The sequence below is a fragment of the Sceloporus occidentalis genome, unplaced genomic scaffold (genome assembly GCF_023333645.1).
Source record: "Sceloporus occidentalis isolate IW3139 unplaced genomic scaffold, rSceOcc1.0.p SCAF_29, whole genome shotgun sequence".
Classification (NCBI taxonomy): Eukaryota; Metazoa; Chordata; class Lepidosauria; order Squamata; family Phrynosomatidae; genus Sceloporus; species Sceloporus occidentalis.
The window spans coordinates 11,329,154-11,350,469 of record NW_028317009.1 but is presented as its reverse complement, the minus strand read 5'-3'; the positions used below and the strand labels follow the sequence as shown (position 1 = coordinate 11,350,469).

At 47.9% G+C, this 21,316-nt stretch overlaps 1 protein-coding gene across 1 annotated transcript; it reads left to right on the top strand.

Moving 5' to 3' along the window:
• The first annotated feature begins 11,070 nt into the window (after positions 1-11,070).
• LOC149299356 (phosphatidylcholine-sterol acyltransferase-like) lies at positions 11,071-17,813 on the top strand. The gene is made up of 6 exons (XM_089486361.1): positions 11,071-11,233; positions 12,847-13,003; positions 13,554-13,669; positions 14,069-14,164; positions 16,384-16,608; positions 17,287-17,813. The coding sequence occupies exons 1-6, from the start codon at positions 11,071-11,073 to the stop codon at positions 17,811-17,813; spliced, it is 1,284 nt and encodes a 427-aa protein (XP_089342487.1).
• The last annotated feature ends 3,503 nt before the right edge of the window (positions 17,814-21,316 follow it).

Here is a 21,316-nt window from a genome sequence, read left to right as displayed (position 1 = left end):
CTCGAGGTCACTAATAACGTTTCCTTCTCGATTTCCTTCCGAAATGCTGTAAGTCACATGATCTCCATCTGGATCAAAGGCATTTACGGCGGCAACCAGGGTGTTGGGAGCCGCTTCCTCCGATACAAACGTTCTGTGTCTGGAAAACAGTCCCCGGAGTCCATAATCAAGTCCCTCCGCAGAGAAACGCTGCCATAGAACCATTCAGTGCTACCTCCTACCCCGAGGCTCGGCCAACACCAAACCTATAGGTCTTCTGAGCCGAAAACTCACCCCAGTCCGACCGGCCCCGGCAAACCACTTGTGAGACGTTATAGAATGACAGTCGCCTTTCATTTATGGATCGTATCGGGGGAAACTCTCGAGCCTTCGTTGGGAGAGACCTGATTAGGTTATGGGAGTGAAGCTGATACGCCGGCTACAATATCTTACGGCATAAAGAACCTTCTCCCCGGCAGAGACGTAATAGACCTTCTATGCCCGGCTTTAAAACGTATCGCGCTCTCGTCTCCAGAGAATTGCGGGAATTACAGACATGTCATCGATTATAATAGGTTAAAAAATAAAAAAATTAATTGCATGACTTTATGATAAATGAATTTGGGCAAGCGGAAGAAATATGAAATGAGAAAACCCTGAATGAGAAAAAAGGGTAACCAGCGGCCATTACGCCGAGACGCCTGCTCTGTCCGGATCACACGGCTGCAATTCCAAGGAGACCGGAGAGGAGATTATCGGGGAATCCCTCGTTTAATGCACCGGGCTGGAGGGACGCCGACGCCGCTCGACAACAAATTATAGCCCAAGGCCCCTGTCTTTTCCTCCGGTCTAACGAGTTTTAAAGCTATAAAGTGCCGACGGGGAGAAAGATGGGAGTTTGGAATACTTCGCGGGAAGGTCTCGCAAGACCAAGGAGGCTTTAAAGAATAAAAAGTAGGGCAACAATGTGTCGGTCACAGAACGTCTACTTTTGTGATGGGGGAGAAGAAGGGAGAGAAGAAAGGATTCCGAGCTGCGTTAATGGACAAAACAAAACAAACTTTGGCCCCTCGAGACGCCTCTCTTTAAACGACCATCTCACACTCATTAAACTGACTAATGGTCCTGCAATCATTCTGACAATCAGGACTATACTGAGTGCAACATACAGGACAACAGAAACGGCATACGCCTCGCAGAGCGTGCGCACCATTACCCCGGCCTGCGGGGGGCAGTATAGATCACAACACTCTGTCACACAAAGGCCACACAATCTGATGCGTGGGGTTAGGGGCTCTGACAAGGGCCACACAATGTGCTGTCTCTGCGTCTGAGGCGATCCCACGACACGTTATAGTTGAGGAATGTATGAAGTATCTGGTATGAAGGGAGAAACAGAGAGAAAGGGTGAAACAGAGAGAAAGGGAGAAACAGAGAGGGAGAGGGAGAGAAAAAAGGAGAGAAAGAGAGGGAGAGGGAAACAGAGAGAGAGAAACAGAGAGAGACACAGAGACAGAGAGAGTAGCAAAAAAAGAGAAAGAGAGAGTAGCAAAAAAAGAGAAAGAGAGAGTAGCAAAAAAAAGAGAGAGACCGAGAGAGAGGGAGAGCGACAGAGAGTGAGAGGGAGAGCGAGAGAGTGAGAGGGAGAGCGACAGAGAGTAAGACCGACAGAAGAGAAAGTGTGAGAGCAAAAAAAGAGAAAGAGAGAGTGAGAGCAAAAAAAAAAAGAGAAAGAGAGAGTGGCAAAAAAAAGAGACCGAGTGAGAGGGGGAGGGACAGAGAGAGGGGGAGGGACAGAGAGAGAGGGGGAGGGACAGAGAGAGAGGGGGAGGGACAGAGAGAGAGGGGGAGCGACAGAGAGAGAGGGGGAGCGACAGAGAGAGAGGGGGAGGGACAGAGAGAGAGGGGGAGCGACAGAGAGAGAGGGGGAGCGACAGAGGGGGAGCGACAGAGGGGGAGCGACAGAGGGGGAGCGACAGAGGGGGAGCGACAGAGAGAGAGAGAGGGGGAGCGACAGAGAGAGAGAGAGGGGGAGCGACAGAGAGAGAGAGGGGGAGCGACAGAGAGAGAGAGGGGGAGCGACAGAGAGAGAGAGGGGGAGCGACAGAGAGAGAGGGGGGGCGACAGAGAGAGGGGGGGCGACAGAGAGAGGGGGGGCGACAGAGAGAGGGGGGGCGACAGAGAGAGGGGGGGCGACAGAGAGAGGGGGGGCGACAGAGAGAGGGGGGGCGACAGAGAGAGGGGGGAGCGACAGAGAGAGGGGGGGAGCGACAGAGAGAGGGGGGGAGCGACAGAGAGAGGGGGGAGCGACAGAGAGAGGGGGGAGCGACAGAGAGAGGGGGGAGCGACAGAGAGAGGGGGAGCGACAGAGAGAGGGGGAGCGACAGAGAGAGGGGGGAGCGACAGAGAGAGAGGGGGGAGCGACAGAGAGAGAGGGGGGAGCGACAGAGAGAGAGGGGGGAGTGACAGAGAGAGAGAGAGAGGGGGGAGCGACAGAGAGAGAGAGGGGGGAGCGACAGAGAGAGAGAAGGGGGACAGAGAGACAGAGGGGGCAACAGATAGATATCTAAGGCAATGAAATCTACAATCCCACTCGGCGAGGTCAACGTGGGGTATCCATAAAGACCTCAGAGCTCATGCAAACTCAAGCAGAACTGTCCCTCATCAACCATCCTCTTTGTAAAGCTCATAACTGCTGCAGATCCTGAGAAACCCAACTTGTAGTCCACAGCCGCCATCAACATCTTAGCTTCCAAAGAAGATCTGCAGCAGCTGTAGGGTTTGTCTGGTACATCATTACAAACTCAACAGCCAGCAGGATAAATGCTTTAGAACCCAACATGTATGCGGTAGAACAATAAGAACCCTCGAGAACCCAAACTTGTAGCCCACTGCTGCCATCAACCTCTTAGCTTCCAAAGAAGATCTGCAGCAGCCGTAGGGTTTGTCTGGTTGGTGAACATGATGACAATCTCAATGCCCGGCAGGCATAAAACATCGAAAACCCTTAAGAACCCAACTTTTGCCCTTCTGCTGCCATCGACACCTTAGCTTCCAAAGAAGATCCGCAGCAGCCGTAGGGTTTGTCTATTTTTCTTTGTACATCATCACAACCCCAGCGGCCAACAGGTTCCATCACACTGGCTCTTGCTCTGTACCATTAAGATCACACAGGCTGACGAATGGTTCTCCGGGGGGATTTTTTTGTCTTTGGGGTTGGTTTCTGACTTTGCACATCTGAGGGCATCTCTGAAACCGAAGCAGTATTTCTGTAACTCATTATATGAATCTTATAGGAGTTCATTTATAACGTGCGCGGTGCTTATTCTCATCGTGACAGAGAGAACATAAAAATGATCTTAACTATTAGACTATGCAAATAGAACAGGGAAGCCGGAGCCAAAAATCTGCTGCTATCCCCAGGGTATCGTTGCTACAAAGTGACTTTTATTACTACGGGGACAATTTAATGTAAACTTTACACCATTAATACTAATCAGAGAGAAGGCGCAGAGCATACACCGCGAGGCTCTGTACTTCATGCACATGAGATAACCCGGCGGCCGTCTGGTACGCGCGGGCACGGCCGTCTGGTACGCGCGGGCACGGCCGTCTGGTACGCGCGGGCACGGCCGTCTGGTACGCGCGGGCACGGCCGTCTGGTACGCGCGGGCACTGGCACCATGGCACTGGATGCATGCACGTTCTACGGCAGTAGGATTCCCACGGGGAATACACGCCACTGGGTACGCATCCCTTCTCTTTACGGCCGGGACGAGAAGGCACCAAGGCAAGCGTGTCTATAAGACTGCTCAGGACCAGGATCCTCATTACTCGGTCATGGGCCGGCCCTTTCCATGTGACCCCTTGGACGCTCCCAGTTTTCCTCCCTGGCCCCTTTCCCTCCAATCAACATTCCAAAGTGGATTTCTTCCATCCAGTATCGGCGCAAATTATACAGATCTGCAGATATAAAGTTAAACCATAAAGACGCAGATCTGCCGATATAAAGTTATAATATAAAGACGCAGATCTGCAGATACAAAGTTATAATATAAAGAAGCAGATCTGCAGATATAAAGTTATAATATAAAGACGCAGATCTGCAGATATAAAGTTATAATATAAAGACACAGATATGCAGATATAAAGTTATAATATAAAGACGCAGATCTGCAGATATAAAGTTATAATATAAAGATACAGATCTGCAGATATAAAGTTATAATATAAAGACGCAGATCTGCAGATATAAAGTTATAATATAAAGACGCAGATCTGCAGATATAAAGTTATAATATAAAGACGCGGATCTGCAGATATAAAGTTATAATATAAAGACGCGGATCTGCAGATATAAGGCTACGATATAAAGAGCCAAATCCAGTGAAAGTAACGCGTGGCCGAGCCAACTACCCACAGCCATTAATATCACATTTGTTGCACGAAGTCAGAATTATCCAGGCAATTAAACACGGAACGTCCAGAACACGGCAGAGAACCGAGGGGCATCGAGGGGCGTGCAGGAGGCTTTAAATAACACATAGCAAACAAAAATGGCAAACGGCATTATTACTATTATTATTATTACTTATATACACAATATATACAACGTATCAGCACCAAGAGCTTTACACACATGAGAGGGGAACCGGCACGCCGCGGCCCAGCGAGCGAATCAAACCCCAGACCATGGACATAAACTCTGCACAAAGAGTAAACAGCGCTACAATATTAACCCTCTGTGTGCCACAGCGGCCTGCGGCCCATCGCCAGGCAAACACAATCGTCTTGTTAAAGACATATAAGCGAGCGGCAAACATCTCAGACGCTACATTACACAGCATAAAACACAGGGTTTAACCCTTTCGGCCCAGTTTGTATTTAAAAAAAAAACAACTATTTATTGATAAATAAAACCACATGCTTGTCTTGTAAACAAGCCACTCACCGGCCCTCCGTGTCCTTACTGTAACAGTTCAGCCGGAGTCCAAACAATCCCTCCATGGGGTAGATTTTGGTGTAATAATCCAGACCTCTGCCGATCTGCAACCAATATTATATTCCAGGGCCTTGGCCTGTTGCTTGATTGAGCAGATAATTCCCCAATTCACCCCAAACAGGCTTTTCAGGGGGCAGAAAGTTGACAGCAGCCCCCCACGCAAACTTGTGGGGTCTTTTGGGTCTCCATTTCTTAATAGAAAGAGTGGATTAAGCGGCAACATCAAAGCAGCTCTTTGGAAATCACTGAACAGCCCAGCAGTCCTGACCCAGGTGGATCAATCAGGGCCGCCCTCTACCTGCAAGATCCTCCTCCATTCCTACCAGGAGATCCTGACAGCCTGCGGGGGGCAGACCTCGCAGTAACAATACGTGAATAAACCGTGATATTCATCGGAGGACAGCTACAGGAGCCGTAACAGGGCACCTACAGCATGGAGAGGGGCAATAATAATCATTATTATGTGAACGATGTATAACGGGGCAATATCTGCACTTTATGCTATAAGATTGGACTATAGTTTGTTTTATAGAAAGTTTCAGACATGGCGTCTGTTCATCCTCACCCCAGCCTCAGGGGGCACCGGAAAATTAATGGGGTTCATTGCCAACCAATATATTCAATGATGCAATATTTAAAAAAAAAAAATGATTGTATCGATAACAATAATAATAGTAATAATAATAATATAATAATATTATTAATAACTATAATAATAATAACAATAATAATAGTAATAATAATAGTAATGATATTAATAATAATAATAGTAATATTATTAATAACAATAATAATAGTAATAATAATAGATGCTGGAATGTATTAGGGATGTAACACTTTGTGTAATAATGTATCAACGTCCTCATTACTCGTGCTGCATTTTACTATAGCTCAATCGTTACTATTCTCCAAAATGACAAGATCTTTCACTTACATTACCTGCGGCCCTAGCGCATGCTGTATACAGTAATATAACCCCCCTAGCGCTGTATACAGTAATATAACCCCCCCAGCGCTGTATACAATAATATAACCCCCAGCGCTGTATACAGTAATATACCCCCCAGCGCTGTATACAGTAATATAACCCCCCAGCGCTGTATACAGTAATATAACCCCCGCGCTGTATACAGTAATAACCCCCAGCGCTGTATACAGTAATATAACCCCCAGCGCTGTATACAGTAATATAACCCCCTAGCGCTGTATACAGTAATATAACCCCCAGCGCTGTATACAGTAATATAACCCCCCAGCGCTGTATACAGTAATATAACCCCCAGCGCTGTATACAGTAATATAACCCCCAGCGCTGTATACAGTAATATAACCCCCCAGCGCTGTATACAGTAATATAATCCCCAGCACTGTATACAGTAATATAACCCCCAGTGCTGTATACAGTAATATAACCCCCAGCGCTGTATACAGTAATAACCCCCAGCACTGTATACAGTAATATAACCCCCCAGCGCTGTATACAGTAATATAACCCCCAGCGCTGTATACAGTAATATAACCCCCAGCGCGGTATACAGTAATATAACCCCCAGTGCTGTATACAGTAATATAACCCCCAGCGCTGTATACAGTAATATAACCCCCAGCGCTGTATACAGTAATAACCCCCAGCGCTGTATACAGTAATATAACCCCCCCCAGCGCTGTATACAGTAATATAACCCCCAGCGCTGTATACAGTAATATAACCCCCAGCGCTGTATACAGTAATAACCCCCAGCGCTGTATACGGTAATAACCCCCAGCGCTGTATACGGTAATATAACCCCCAGTGCTGTATACAGTAATATAACCCCCCAGCGCTGTATACAGTAATACCCCCAGTGCTGTATACAGTAATATAACCCCCCAGCGCTGTATACAGTAATATAACCCCCAGTGCTGTATACAGTAATATAACCCCCCACGCTGTATACAGTAATATAACCCCCCAGCGCTGTATACAGTAATATAACCCCCAGTGCTGTATACAGTAATATAACTTTACTTTATAACTAGTTTATATAGTTGAGACGCTCGGCGATTAGTACTTGTGACTGAACCTTCCGTCACTGGGGCTTTTGGAGGGGACTGATGGCTAGCCTCCTGCCTGCTGACAATGGGCCCTGACATTAGAAGGGGTTCTGTTCTCGGGGAAGTGGGTACAGGGGCCCTCTTTCTACTGATTTTCCTCCTGGTGCATGTTTTACCACATGTCCTTGCTGTCTGCATGCAAGGACTCTAGAATACTTTCATCCATTTTTTTTTATTAGTTTTTGCTAGTTTTTCCTCCTCCGTCTCCATGGTAAGCGTTCCCGTGATGCGTGCTTTTTTAGCGGCTTTAGTGGCGGGGCTGTTTCATCTGTGGTGCAGGGGTGGGGGTTGCGCTGCTCTCCTGTGGTTGAGTAAGTAAAATTCCAAATGTAGCCGTTTCCTTAAAAAAAGCAGAACTCAAAACCATGATTTTGTAGGCTTGCAAAGCATTGTGCGAGACCTGAGAGCGACAGCATCGGTTCCCATTACTTGGCATTAATACCCTGCTGGAACGGTGCATTACAGACCTCTATTTACCATTTATACTCTGCTGCCATCTAGTGGAGAAAATGTATAAAACAGAGCAATCATTTAAATGATCACTCTACTGCCATCATGCGGGCAAAATGTATGTAGCAGAGCCATCATTTATATTAATCCTCTGCTGCCCTCTTGCGGACACAATATATATTACGTGAATCCATTACTGTCACCTTCTGGAAAGCTTAGTATGCGGAAAACTATGAGAGTGAATGCTTCACTGGTAACCAGACCCTGCTCTGAATATACGCCATTCGCTGTAACCCTCTGTTGTCTGTCACTCAGCCGCTGCCGGATCCATTCAACAACATTGTGATCTAAACCCAGAGATTGCAGTTTATTGATAAGTTAACAGTTTTGCTAGAACCCCCCCCCCCGAGCTCTTTTAATAACTTGGGGTGAATACCATCAGCCCCATCGACTTGTTTGTCTTTACCTTAGAACCTCCGCCTCGATAAACTCACATATACCAAATGATTCAGTCTTTTTTCCCAACCGAGGCCCCTTTCCCTCATTTTTATTTGTAAAAACTGAACAGAAATATTCATTGAGGCCGTCGGCGAGACCTTTATCCTCTTCTACATCCATTCCTTTTGTTGAACCATAAAAGTTACCTCCCCACAAAGGCAGAAAAACTTGTGAAACTTCATGTGCCACTCCATCCGTCTTGGGTGCTGTCTGCGTCCCCTCCCTCATGCTCTCGCTCACACCCTGCGTCCCCTTGCTCACACCCTGTGTGTCCACTCTCTTGCTGTCACTCACATTATACAATCCCTTGCTTACGGCTTTCTCCTCATGCTGTCACTATCGTCCCCCAGTGAATAAAAAGCTTTATTAATCCACCAGAGCATATGTATTTTATTCATTTTCCTTCCACAACGGCTCTGTGACTTGAGTGTTCCAAGACGGAGGACTGGAACAAGATGGGCGAGGGAAACAGGGTGTTCCAAGATGGCCGATGGAAACAGGGTGTTCTGAGATGGTATATGTGGTTTACTTATTTTATTTCGCTCGTCGGGTCTGTGATGTAATAATATAACAGCTAAATAAACATATGCAGGACATTGCTGCTCATTTAATGTCACAAAAGCCATCCTAGACACAGATTACACTAAATCTACACCCTGTGCAGCAGCGCTTTAAAAACGGGGTGCAATTACAGAGTATGTCCACACGAGGGCGATATAGGATAAGAAATGACAACGCCATAGCAGCTTTACTGATAAAATTAATGCCAAATATTATTACAAGCTATGGCCGCATTCTGTAGTCAGACGATTTGAGTTGCACATAATATTCTCCCAATTGATTATTGATTGGCTCTTCTTTCCAGCAGCACCACCCGCTAACGGAGAGCTCAGGTATAAAAATACAGGCGTCAAAACCTTCTAATAGTCCATCACGAAGATTCTATGCAGTGACCCGTCCAATCTGTTACCGTAACGGCTCTAATAACGGTCCCCATGGAAACCTTGAGCGCTCGTTATTTAATGATTTCGTTTATCAGTGCCGATAGAAATGTTGTGGGCTTTACTGTAGATCGGGGGTCCAATGCTAGTGCCTTCCACCGGTAGATGGGGTATGTCTGATATCAGCTGGGTCTTCACCTGATAGATCGCCTCTCTCCGTCAGATACCTCTTCCGTTTCTGTCATGTTTGTTTTCGAGCCACGAGGCCTTCTTGACGTACCCAAATACCTAAAGGTAGATCACTTCGTACTGTCACCGGGTCACACCACCACAAGCATGTAGCAGCATCGCGGTACTCGGAGGCTACAACTGGATTGACCCAGTGTGCAGAGGGCTGTGGGATTACTTTCTGAGAGCCACGCCACATTGTGCCCGAAAACAGGCCCCTGTATTTTGTTGTCGTTAATTGCCCAACGTTTCATCCATCTAATCAAAGTTTTGATATCCTTTTGCACTTTTTCAGACGTGTCTCTCTATATCATGATGTATATAGGGATACGCTACAAGTAATGGGTGGCATTGCTGATAGATCCCTGGCCTCCAGTCCACAGTGAGAGGGTGTAGGTATCCTTGGGGAACGACACTTTTTTTGCATTTAGGTGCAATGGAAAGGAGAAAAAGACATTTGCCAAATGAATCACAGCATGCCCATGTCTCACAGTCTGTGCCGGGCGCTAGTGGGCCCGCAACTCGATTTAGTCCTCGATAGTCAGGTGTCAGTCTCCAGCAGACAAGGCTGTGGTACGGGCCGGTGGGTTGTGGAAAGCGCCGTGTTGGAGGAGTCCTTGTATTGTTTATGTGATTTGCCCGATGATCTGATGAGGGCACTCAGGGTCTTTATTTGGATAGAGGTTTATTGTCATTCCCTCAACGATGCTGGACCTTCTCAAAGCAGCTTTGTGATTATTTGAGGGGCTGAGAGGAGAGCAAAAAAGAAGCTTCTGGAACTACAGATGTAGAACAGCGCCCTTGCACGAAGCAGCCATTTCTCATGAAGAAGCACCTGGAAGTCCAACGTGGAAGAACCCCCATTCTTCTAACATTACACTGCAGCCGCCGCTCTCTCCCCATTCTTCTAACATTAAACTGCAGCCGCCGCGCTCTCCCCCATTCAACATTAAGATGCAGACCTTTATATGATCCCTGAAGTATCCCATTAGTTAGAGATGTGTCTGCATCAGGGGAAACATACTCATAAGGTACCTCTTTTTGCCAGCAGCCACCTCAGCTAACGTTGTCCTCCTTGTGACAGGGCCAGGCTAGCTGGCTCATATATTCATGTAAAGTTTAGCCGGATCACAGAGCACTTTTGTGTCCAGTTTGTGATACCGTGACCCGGTAATATTTTATGTTGTGTATTATTGTGTAACCGGCCCAGAGACTGATGTGGCTGCAGCTCCAGCCTTCAAAGAGACAATCAGGTAACCCGGCTGGGGCTCTTAATCAGCCAGCACAGCCCTGTATAAATTCTGTGTGTTTGTAATAAAAAAGAGTTCTTCTTGTATTACTACGAATGGTGGTCTGGATGATCCGTGGATAGCAGGAGCTTCGTATGAGGGACTGACTGGTGATTCCTCCGCCCTCAAACAGGGGTCCCCAGCCTTGGGTACGGAGACCCTGTAACACTCCCGTCACCAAAGATTCTGATGTCCCCTCGTCTCTCCACCAACTCACTTGACTGCAACCTCTCGCATCTCTTACTTGGTATCTGCGGTGTGTGTTGGTCGTATTGTCCATTCCATTCCCTTTGGTTTCCGCTTCCCTTTTGTATCAGCGCTACGGGATGTGCCGGGGCCGTATGCAGAATCTGTAAATGAAAAGAGTAGAACTATTATTTCAGTGACGTCAAAATGCACCCTGTGAAGTCCCAGATCTTCCTAGAGAAGAAATGCGTTGTTGCCGGACGCAGCGGCTTCAGTGGGCGTGTTAGACGTGTTATCTATTAACTCTGTACACGTGCTTTTGGTGCACTCTGCGCTCTCCCTGTTTGACCTCCTCACTTTACCTGCAGCTCTGCTCCTCACACACAGGAGAAAGCAGGAGGCCATGGACAACCATGTGGGCTTTTCTCGTGTCTGGACCTTGCTTCTGGGGCTTTCTTTTATTCTGCCCCATGCTGTCAACGCGTTTTGGCTCTTGGATGTGCTGTTCCCTCCTAGCAATACACCAAAGGCAGCCATGACCAACAGCACCCCTCCAGTCGTACTGGGTAAGACGCTGTATTCCATCTTCTCACACGGTAGGCCGACTCGATCTCCTTCGCACCATCCTCTCGCCACTCGGACCCCGACATGTTTTCTACCGTCCCAAGCGCCCCGAGCCTCGGAAGGGACTCGCTGTGAAGCAGATCTGCCGGCTCACACCAGGTTCATGAACACTTCGTTTGGATGAAATCTGCAAGGTTTGGGCAGAAAATCTCCGAAGTTCATCCTGGGTGGTCGAGCCAAGCTGCCCACGGCTACTGGTTACAGGGTATTTAAGGAAAATGTGCCCACGTTAGAGGTATTAAGTTGCCCATGGCTACTTGCTATGGGGTATTTAAGGAAAATGTGTTGACGTTGGAGGTATTTAAGAAAAATGTGTTGACGTTGGAGGTATTTAGGTTGCCCATGGCTACGGTCTTCGGGGTATTTAAGGAAAATGTGCGGACTTTAGACGTATATAAGGGGATTGTAACATAGGATTAATTTCCCTGAATATACTTATTGCTGGTAAATAAAGGCCAATAGGCAGGCTACGCAGAACAATTTAACCCCTTTAGTAAAAAGTGTGCAGCACGGCGATGGTGTTCCCGGTAACGATGCTTCTGCCAGGAATCTCAAGCCATTGGCCTGAACCCAGACCCACGCTGGACTTCAGCCCACAGATAACCTCTCGTAACTGCCGTTAATGATTAGCAGCTTCCCAAATACTGCGAGAACACTTAGTAATATCCGTCCGGCCATCCACTCCCGGAGATCGTTACCAGCCCGATGCTTCAACTAAACCCGAAGAACCTGATGACCGCATTTCTCTAGATTTTATTAGTATTTTATTAGCCAGTATACGTTACCAGAAACAATTTAACGCTCAGGAACAGTTTCTACGAGGTGCAATGGTTGGTGTCAGGCGGTATAGTGAGGGTCCCGCGGCGCGCGGTATAGGGAGGGGCGTGCGGTATAGGGAGGGGCATGCGGCGTACGGTATAGGGAGGGGCACGCGGTATAGGGAGGGGCGTACAGAACCCTCTCTTGTTTATATGCAGTACCCTCCAGAGCACAGTTGTGTGAGCGCGTGTGCAGGGGGTAAACGTAACATAAATGCTTGCGGTTCTGGGATGTGGAGACAGAAAGATCTGATAAAATATAAACATAGAAACGACAGGGGGGGTACCGTAAATGTTACCCACTCTTACATACTCCATATACATTTACTGCGACCCTCCAGCTGCACTGAGCGCCAGCAAGCCGCGCAGGTTTAGAAACCCCACGTAGTGCCATGCAATGAGCTAACCCATCAGAAGCCGGTCTCAGTAAGGCATACCCGTGTGCGCCCCCTATCGCCATCAGGGTATACTGCACCCAGAGCCGCGGCGCCAGCAGCATTTACAGCAATGCCATCCAGTGGTCTGAGTCTTAAGCATCTCGGCCATCTCGTACATCACCACGGTGCAGCTGATGCCGCTAGAAAGATCCTGTCTACTGCTGAACAAGAGACTTGCGTGGTTCCAAAGCAAGTGACTTTAGAGAAGAGACTGCTCTGCATGATGAAGCAAGACCTTCCCTCCAGTTATCCCTCTTATATATAGCTTTATCATACGTTATATTTCTTAATTTCACTCAGTTCCCGGCTGCTTTGGAAACCAACTAGAAGCGAAGGTCGACAAAGAAGACGTTGTTAACTGGATGTGCTATCGAAAGACAGACGATTACTTTACAGTATGGCTGAATATGAATATGTTCCTGCCCCTGGGGGTAGACTGCTGGATAGATAATATCAGGTACTGTGCAAGGGTTAAGCGGCATGTTATCTGGGCAAACAATGCAGCCAGCATGTACAGCATTATGGCCAATAACACAAGGAGAAGAGGACCCTGCTCCCAGGAGCTTGCGCTCTACTAGAGAGAGAAGGGACTGCTGGGGGTAAGGATGAGGTGGAGAAGTCAGTGGCAGAGATCTGGAAGGCGCGGAGGACAGATGCTTTCTGTGGGGGGCAGGTTGTTGGCAGAAACCGGGTCAGAAAGCGTGTTAGACAGTCGGGTCGATAGCTTGATGGCTGGGGGGGGGGGGTGTTTAGGGAAAGGAATTAATGGGGGGCAGAGGTGAAGGAATGGGGGGCGGAGGTAAGAGAATGGAGGGCAGAGGTGAAAGAATGGAGGGCATCAAGGAAAGAGAAACTGCCAGGAGGTTCACGCTGGGGCTGGTCGATGACAGAAGAGCCATCAAAGTGATCAATAGATTAGGATCTAGAAGCAGGGAGGGTAATTGTGTTATACATATAACAGGGCCTCTCTGCGCTTTCTTTCTATCTTATCTTTTTGATGCGATTAGAGTTGTTTACAACAAGACAACGCGGACAGCTTCCAATGCACCCGGGGTGGACATCCGCGTCCCTGGCTTCGGACAGACATACTCGGTCGAGTACCTGGATCAGGGCAAGTTAGCTGGTAGGAGCTTCATTCCATTCACAATCTTTTTGGGGCTGACAGGGGCATCTGGGTAATTATTATTATTATTTATGCTTGGATATAGCGCCCTCCTATTCCACAGCGCTGCACAATGGGGTGATGTCACAAGGTCCCGCTCACTGCTCTATTTAAAGAAATTAAAGTCATGGGGCCGTTGTGGTTAATGTACAGCAACACTTTTCAAAAAAGGTGCTGTCACCATAGCAACCAATGGAACTGATCAGACCATTTCACTGGATACTAAAGGGTGCTGATCTGATTCCTCCCCCGCACTGTATCCCACCAAATACGTCTACAAGAATCTGGGGTGCAGACCCAGCGTCCCCTTAAACCTTCTGTACTCGATGACGTAATTAATTTTTCATTGGGGTCCAACAGGCTACTTGCACACCCTTGTGCAGAACTTGGTGAATAACGGCTACGTAAGAGATCAGAGCGTGCGAGCGGCTCCATACGACTGGCGGATCGCTCCCAGTGAGTACCCTTCCTTCTGCCATAAGCCCCATCAACCCGCCGTGTGATGTGCCACGAGTCACACATGGGACATATGTGGGGAAAAGAGGTTTCCATGGGGCCGACACACCTTTGTCTGGGGGTAAAGGGATTAAATCCAGGTGGTGCCGATAACAAGCGCAAAATGGAGGCTGCCAAAGGCCAACACGCGGGGTTACAGTATATACAGAGAGAGCGAGTGCCGAGGAGACGCACAATTCCTGTAAGGATCAAGACAATGATATAGATAATGCATGTTACTGTGTGATATTACCTGGCTGGGGCTCTGATATATGATAATGCATGTTACTGTGCGATATTACCCGGCTGGGGCTCTGATATATGATAATGCATGTTACTGTGTGATATTACCTGGCTGGGGCTCTGATATAGATAATGCATGTTACTGTGTGATATTACCTGGCTGGGGCTCTGATATATGATAATGCAGGTTTTTACTGTGTGATATTACCTGGCTGGGGCTCTGATATAGATAATGCATGTTACTGTGTGATATTACCTGGCTGGGGCTCTGATATATGATAATGCATGTTACTGTGTGATATTACCTGGCTGGGGCTCTGATATATGATAATGCATGTTACTGTGCGATATTACCTGGCTGGGGCTCTGATATATGATAATGCATGTTACTGTGTGATATTACCTGGCTGGGGCGCTGATATATGATAATGCATGTTACTGTGTGATATTACCTGGCTGGGGCTCTGATATATGATAATGCATGTTACTGTGTGATATTACCTGGCTGGGGCTCTGATATATGATAATGCATGTTACTGTGTGATATTACCTGGCTGGGGCGCTGATATATGATAATGCATGTTACTGTGTGATATTACCTGGCTGGGGCTCTGATATATGATAATGCATGTTACTGTGTGATATTACCTGGCTGCGTCTCTGATATAGATAATGCATGTTACTGTGTGATATTACCTGGCTGGGGCTCTGATATAGATAATGCATGTTACTGTGTGATATTACCCGGCTGGGTCTCTGATATTGATAATGCATGTTACTGTGTGATATTACCTGGCTGGGGCTCTGATATATGATAATGCATGTTACTGTGTGATATTACCTGACTAGGGCTCTGATATATGATAATGCATGTTACTGTGTGATATTACCCGGCTGGGTCTCTGATATTGATAATGCATGTTACTGTGTGATATTACCTGGCTGGGGCTCTGACATATGATAATGCATGTTACTGTGTGATATTACCTGGCTGGGGCTCTGATATATGATAATGCATATAACTGTGTGATATTACCCGGCTGGGTCTCTGATATAGATAATGCATGTTACTGTGTGATATTACCCGGCTGGGGCTCTGATATAGATAATGCATGTTACTGTGTGATATTACCCGGCTGGGGCTCTGATATAGATAATGCATGTTACTGTGTGATATTACCTGGCTGGGGCTCTGATATATGATAATGCATGTTACTGTGTGATATTACCTGGCTGGGGCTCTGATATATGATAATGCATGTTACTGTGTGATATTACCTGGCTGGGGCTCTGATATATGATAATGCATGTTACTGTGTGATATTACCTGGCTGGGGCTCTGATATAGATAATGCATGTTACTGTGTGATATTACCTGGCTGGGGCTCTGATATAGATAATGCATGTTGCTGTGTGATATTACCTGGCTGGGGCTCTGATATAGATAATGCATGTTGCTGAGAAATATTTTCAGCGTAAGTAGCATGGATTAGTAGTAGTGTTAAGGCTCATAAGATATTTTTTTTTTAGTAAATTGGTTCGGTTGGTTGGTTATGTTTAATATGCATGACTGTGCTGACAAAAATGAAGCGTGGTGATGCGAGCGTGACGTCGTAAAGTGCAATGCTTGTATTGGTTCCGCGAGAGCGATTTAAAAAAAAAAAACAAGTGTCCCTCTTTCACATTTCGAAATGTTGGGGGCGATGGTATAGATAAACCAGCGAGATGCCGGCCCCTGTACAATGTATAGATAAATCAGCGAGATGCCGGCTCCTGTATAATGTATAGATAAATCAGCAAGACGCCGGCTCCTGTATAATGTATAGATAAATCAGCGAGATGCCGGCCCCCGTATAATATATAGATAAATCAGCGAGATGCCGGCTCCTGTATAATGTATAGATAATGTATAGTTGTTTGTCCTGTCTCCTTGGCAGACGGACAGAAGGAATACTTCGAGAACCTGAAGCTCCTGATCGAGGAGATGAGCGCCGCGCACGACATGCCCGTTTTTCTCATCGGTCACAGCCTGGGCAACCTCTACCTCCTCTACTTCCTCAATCAGCAGCCGCAGCCATGGAAAGACCGACACGTCAAAGGCTTCATATCGCTGGGGGCACCCTGGGGGGGGGCCGTCAAACCCCTGCTGGTTCTCATGTCAGGTAAGCGGGGCTTTCCTTCTCCAGGAGATGTGTCTGCCCTTCTCTCTAATGGAGGACCATTACATTAAACCATACTTTACACAGGGCCGGCTCACGGATTGAACCATACTTTACACAGGGCCGGCTCACGGATTAAACCGTACTTTATACAGGGCCGGCTCACGGATTAAACCGTACTTTATACAGGGCCGGCTCACGGATTGAACCATACTTTACACAGGGCCGGCTCACGGATTGAACCATACTTTACACAGGGCCGGCTCACGGATTGAACCATACTTTACACAGGGCCGGCTCACGGATTGAACCATACTTTACACAGGGCCGGCTCACGGATTAAACCGTACTTTATACAGGGCCAGCTCACGGATTAAACCGTACTTTATACAGGGCCGGCTCACGGATTGAACCATACTTTATACAGGGCCGGCTCACGGATTGAACCATACTTTATACAGGGCCGGCTCACCAATCGAACTATCCACACACACGGCAACTCCTGAAATGCACTGAAGGTCACGTCCCTCTTTCTCCAGACGAGCGAGCTCCGCCGTGTTCTAGACCGTTTAGTGGCTCACAGGCAGGAAAATGATTGGGCCACCTGATTGATAATAATACCTGTAAATGTAATGGTATAACCTACATTATGAGGACTTCCTTCTGTTTGTCTATTTGCAGGCGATAATCATGGACTCCCAATGGTTTCTAATATCAAGATCCGCGAGGAGCAGCGCATGACCACCACTAACCCCTGGATGCTCCCCACAAACTTGGCTTGGCCCGAATCCCACGTCTTTATTTCTACCCCCGGGTTTAATTACACCTATCGGGATTACAAGCAGTTTTTCCAGGACATTGAGTTTGAAGACGGTTGGTATATGTGGGAAGACACCAAAGGGCTTCTTGAAGGTCTGCCCCCTCCTGGAGTGGAAGTGTACTGCATCTATGGGACAGGACACCCCACCGCGGAGTCTTACGTTTATGGAGACGGATTCCCCAACGAGCCCCCTCTAGAGATCAAATATTCGGACGGTGATGACACGGTACATAAGAGAAGCATGGAGCTATGTAATCGCTGGCATGACCAACAGAAAGAGAAAGTCCATGTTATGGAACTGGAGGGAATGGATCATCTTGGAATAGTGTTCAGCAATCGGACATTGACTCTAATCAATGACATCTTACTAGGGAAGAGTCTGCCATAATTCAGCAGGCAGAGAGTTATATACCGTGCATGATCCCAGCTCCCTAACCCAACAGTGCTAGAACTCGTGGAGTGCTAATAAAGCCGGGATTTCAGGAGCAAGTGGCATCCAGTCTGTCTAACGGTTGCTAACAAGCTACTTGGGTAGTGGCAGACGCGGAATTTCATGCGAGACATGCAGCTAAATACAACTACATGTATGAAACTACAGCAGCGTGGTGCAGTTCTGTATGCGACTCACGGCCCGCAGCAGCGTGGTGCAGTTCTGTATGCGACTCACGGCCCGCAGCAGCGTGGTGCAGTTCTGTATGCGACTCACGGCCCGCAGCAGCGTGGTGCAGTTCTGTATGCGACTCACGGCCCGCAGCAGCGTGGTGCAGTTCTGTATGCGACTCACGGCCCGCAGCAGCGTGGTGCAGTTCTGTATGCGACTCACGGCCCGCAGCAGCCGTTTCCTGCTGTTTCTATACACATTATCGGGGCTTTTAGGGCTGAGGAACCCTGTGATACCCTCATATCAAACACACATAAAAACATATTACAGTGCAATAAATACAATTTTAAAAATGAAATTATTATTTAGAAAAACATCACCTCCCATTGCCCTAGCTCTCCCCTCCGCACCCTTTCACTACCCATAACATAAAATGATTACTCTCGCGGGTACTCTGTCAGAGACGGATGTGGCCCTCTAGGTCACATAAAATGTGGTGTATGTCTGTAATCAGGGGATGTCGCAGAACATTTGCTCATTTTTCAGCAGCGGCACCTAAAGAAAATTGCAAAAAAAAACAGATACTAGAACTCAGAATTATTTTTTTTTTGCATGTTTCTATGGTCTTAAATGAAGGTCCTATTTGTGCAGAAAAAATGGGTGTGTAATTTGTGCGGGTTCATCAAACACAGAAAAAGGGGAATCTCAATAAAACCCACCTATAAGGTACCAAAAAACCCTGGGACTGAAGGGGTTAAGGCCCCCTGTGGGTTTTGTCCCTTTGTTGGAGACCTAGTCTTAGTGGAGCATTCTACCCCAAGTCAACTAAGCCTAGGGCAACAGGTTCAGGGGGCCGCAGCCCCTCTGCTGCCAAACAAAGGGCGAATACCATGCCTGTCAGGGGTATCTAAGAGCACTAATTACACCTTTGGTGAGAGAGAGAGAGAGTGAGTGTGAGTGTGAGTGTGAGTGTGAGTGTGAGTGTGTGTGTGTGAGCTCACTACAGCAACAGAGCAAAAACCCGTGCTTTTCTATATAATCCACTTATACGTGTGAACTAACCCTGGATGCTCCCCACGAACCCGGCTTGGCTCGGAGGAAGAGGGTCTAGTGGTTCAGGAGATGTGGAGACCAGCAGCGAAGACAGTGTCATGTACAGCCCCGCAGACTATGATAGCACAATATGAATCAAAACATAGAGGCTTCACATGCACCAGAATTCTCTGTATCGCATGTAAGCTGCATTAATATAAATGTTGCCAGGCAGCAGAGTAGTAAATTAATTAATTATCTAATATAAACATTGCCCACATGACTCCTCAGCCCCCACTTTATGGAACACTTTGGTTTTGCAGTCACATGACTCCAATGGCCCCACTGGAGTGGACACTTTCCTACTGACCTGGTTAAGTGTCACAGGGTCCCCAGGGCCAGCCCGTGTCTGTAGGTGTTGCAGGGCCCGGCTTGGACCTGGTTCACTGCCAGGACACGGCTGCAGCGTCCATCAAGCCACGTGAGGTACATCTCTGGCCCCCGGCAGTCCTGTTTCTGCATCTATTCTGATTGGTTGGCGGGCACCGGTCCATTCTCTCCCATAGCCACCTATTCTGTGACCAGATGCAGACCCGGGGGACCCTGAAAATGTCCGTCTCAGAACCCGTCGCCCAATTAGACATCTCGTGGTCTCATCTCACAAGACGACTTGGTGACGTCTCGTCTCTGCGCAACAAACACAAAGATCACACAGATGAGCAGCTTTCAGCAAAGCCTGTCCCGTTATTAGTATGCTGCGTGAGATGGGTGGTTGTGGTGCGGCTCCCCTGCCGCCTGTCCCGTTATTAGTATGCTGTGTGAGATGGTTGATTGTGGTGTGGCTCCCTTGCCGCCTGTCTCGTTATTAGTATGCTGCGTGAGATGGGTGGTTGTGGTGCGGCTCCCCTACGCCTGTCCCGTTATTAGTATGCTGTGTGAGATGGCTGCTTGTGGTGCGGCTGTGACAGGGCCAGGCTAGCTGGCTCATGTGTCATATGAAGTTTAGCCGGGTCACGGAGCACTTTTGTGTCCGGTTCCGTATACCATGACCCGGTAATATATTATATTGTGTTTATTGTGAAACCGGCCCAGAGACTGATGTGGATTCAGCCCCAGCCTTCAAAGAGATGATCCTATAATCTGGCTGGGGCTCTTAATGAGCCAGCTAGCCTGGCCCTGTCACAGATCTGTGACAGGGCCAGGCTAGCTGGCTCATGTGTCATATGAAGTTTAGCCGGGTCACGGAGCACTTTTGTGTCCGGTTCCGTATACCATGACCCGGTAATATATTATATTGTGTTTATTGTGAAACCGGCCCAGAGACTGATGTGGATTCAGCCCCAGCCTTCAAAGAGATGATCCTATAATCTGGCTGGGGCTCTTAATGAGCCAGCTAGCCTGGCCCTGTCACAGCGGCTCCCCTGCCGCCTGTCCCGTTGTTAGTATGCTGTGTGAGATGGCTGCTTGTGGTGCGGCTCCCCTGTCCCGTTATTAGTATGCTGTGTGAGATGGCTGCTTGTGGTGCGGCTCCCCTGTCCCGTTGTTAGTATGCTGTGTGAGATGGCTGCTTGTGGTGCGGCTCCCCTGTCCCGTTGTTAGTATGCTGTGTGAGATGGCTGCTTGTGGTGCGGCTCCCCTGTCCCGTTATTAGTATGCTGTATGAGATGGTTGGTTGTGGTGCGGCTCCCCTGCCGCCTGTCCCGTTATTAGTATGCTGTGCGAGATGGTTGATTGTGGTGTGGCTCCCTTGCCGCCTGTCCCTGTTTCAATGGTATATTCTCCAAATGAGCTGCTTTAATTCTCTTCCCTAACGTGCGTATAAGTCTTTCTACGATTCGTGCCTGGACCGTCCTGACTTTAAACGGGTGCAGAAAGCAATCTACGTTCGCTTTCTCGACCTCAAGACATTCAGCAACACCGCGATCGGCACCAGGGGCCGTGTCTGCCCCCTCCCCAGGGCATCAACATACGCCATAAGTGTTTTAAACGGGTTTAGGAGGCGATCAACGAAACTTCAATGGTGTTGCTGAAATACCTCGCTCAGGAGGCATTCAGCAACAGCAAACACTTACCCCAGGACGGGCTTACCCCACAGCCGCCGCTGCAAGAGATCTTCGCCATCCGCAAGATGGCGGGTGCTCTGTAAAAAAAAGCAATCAAGTTGAAAAAGTTCACTAGATACCCTCTAGAGAACTCTGGCTCCACTTGCAGGTTGAATACAGGTACTGCATTCAACCATGCAAGACAATGGAACCCAG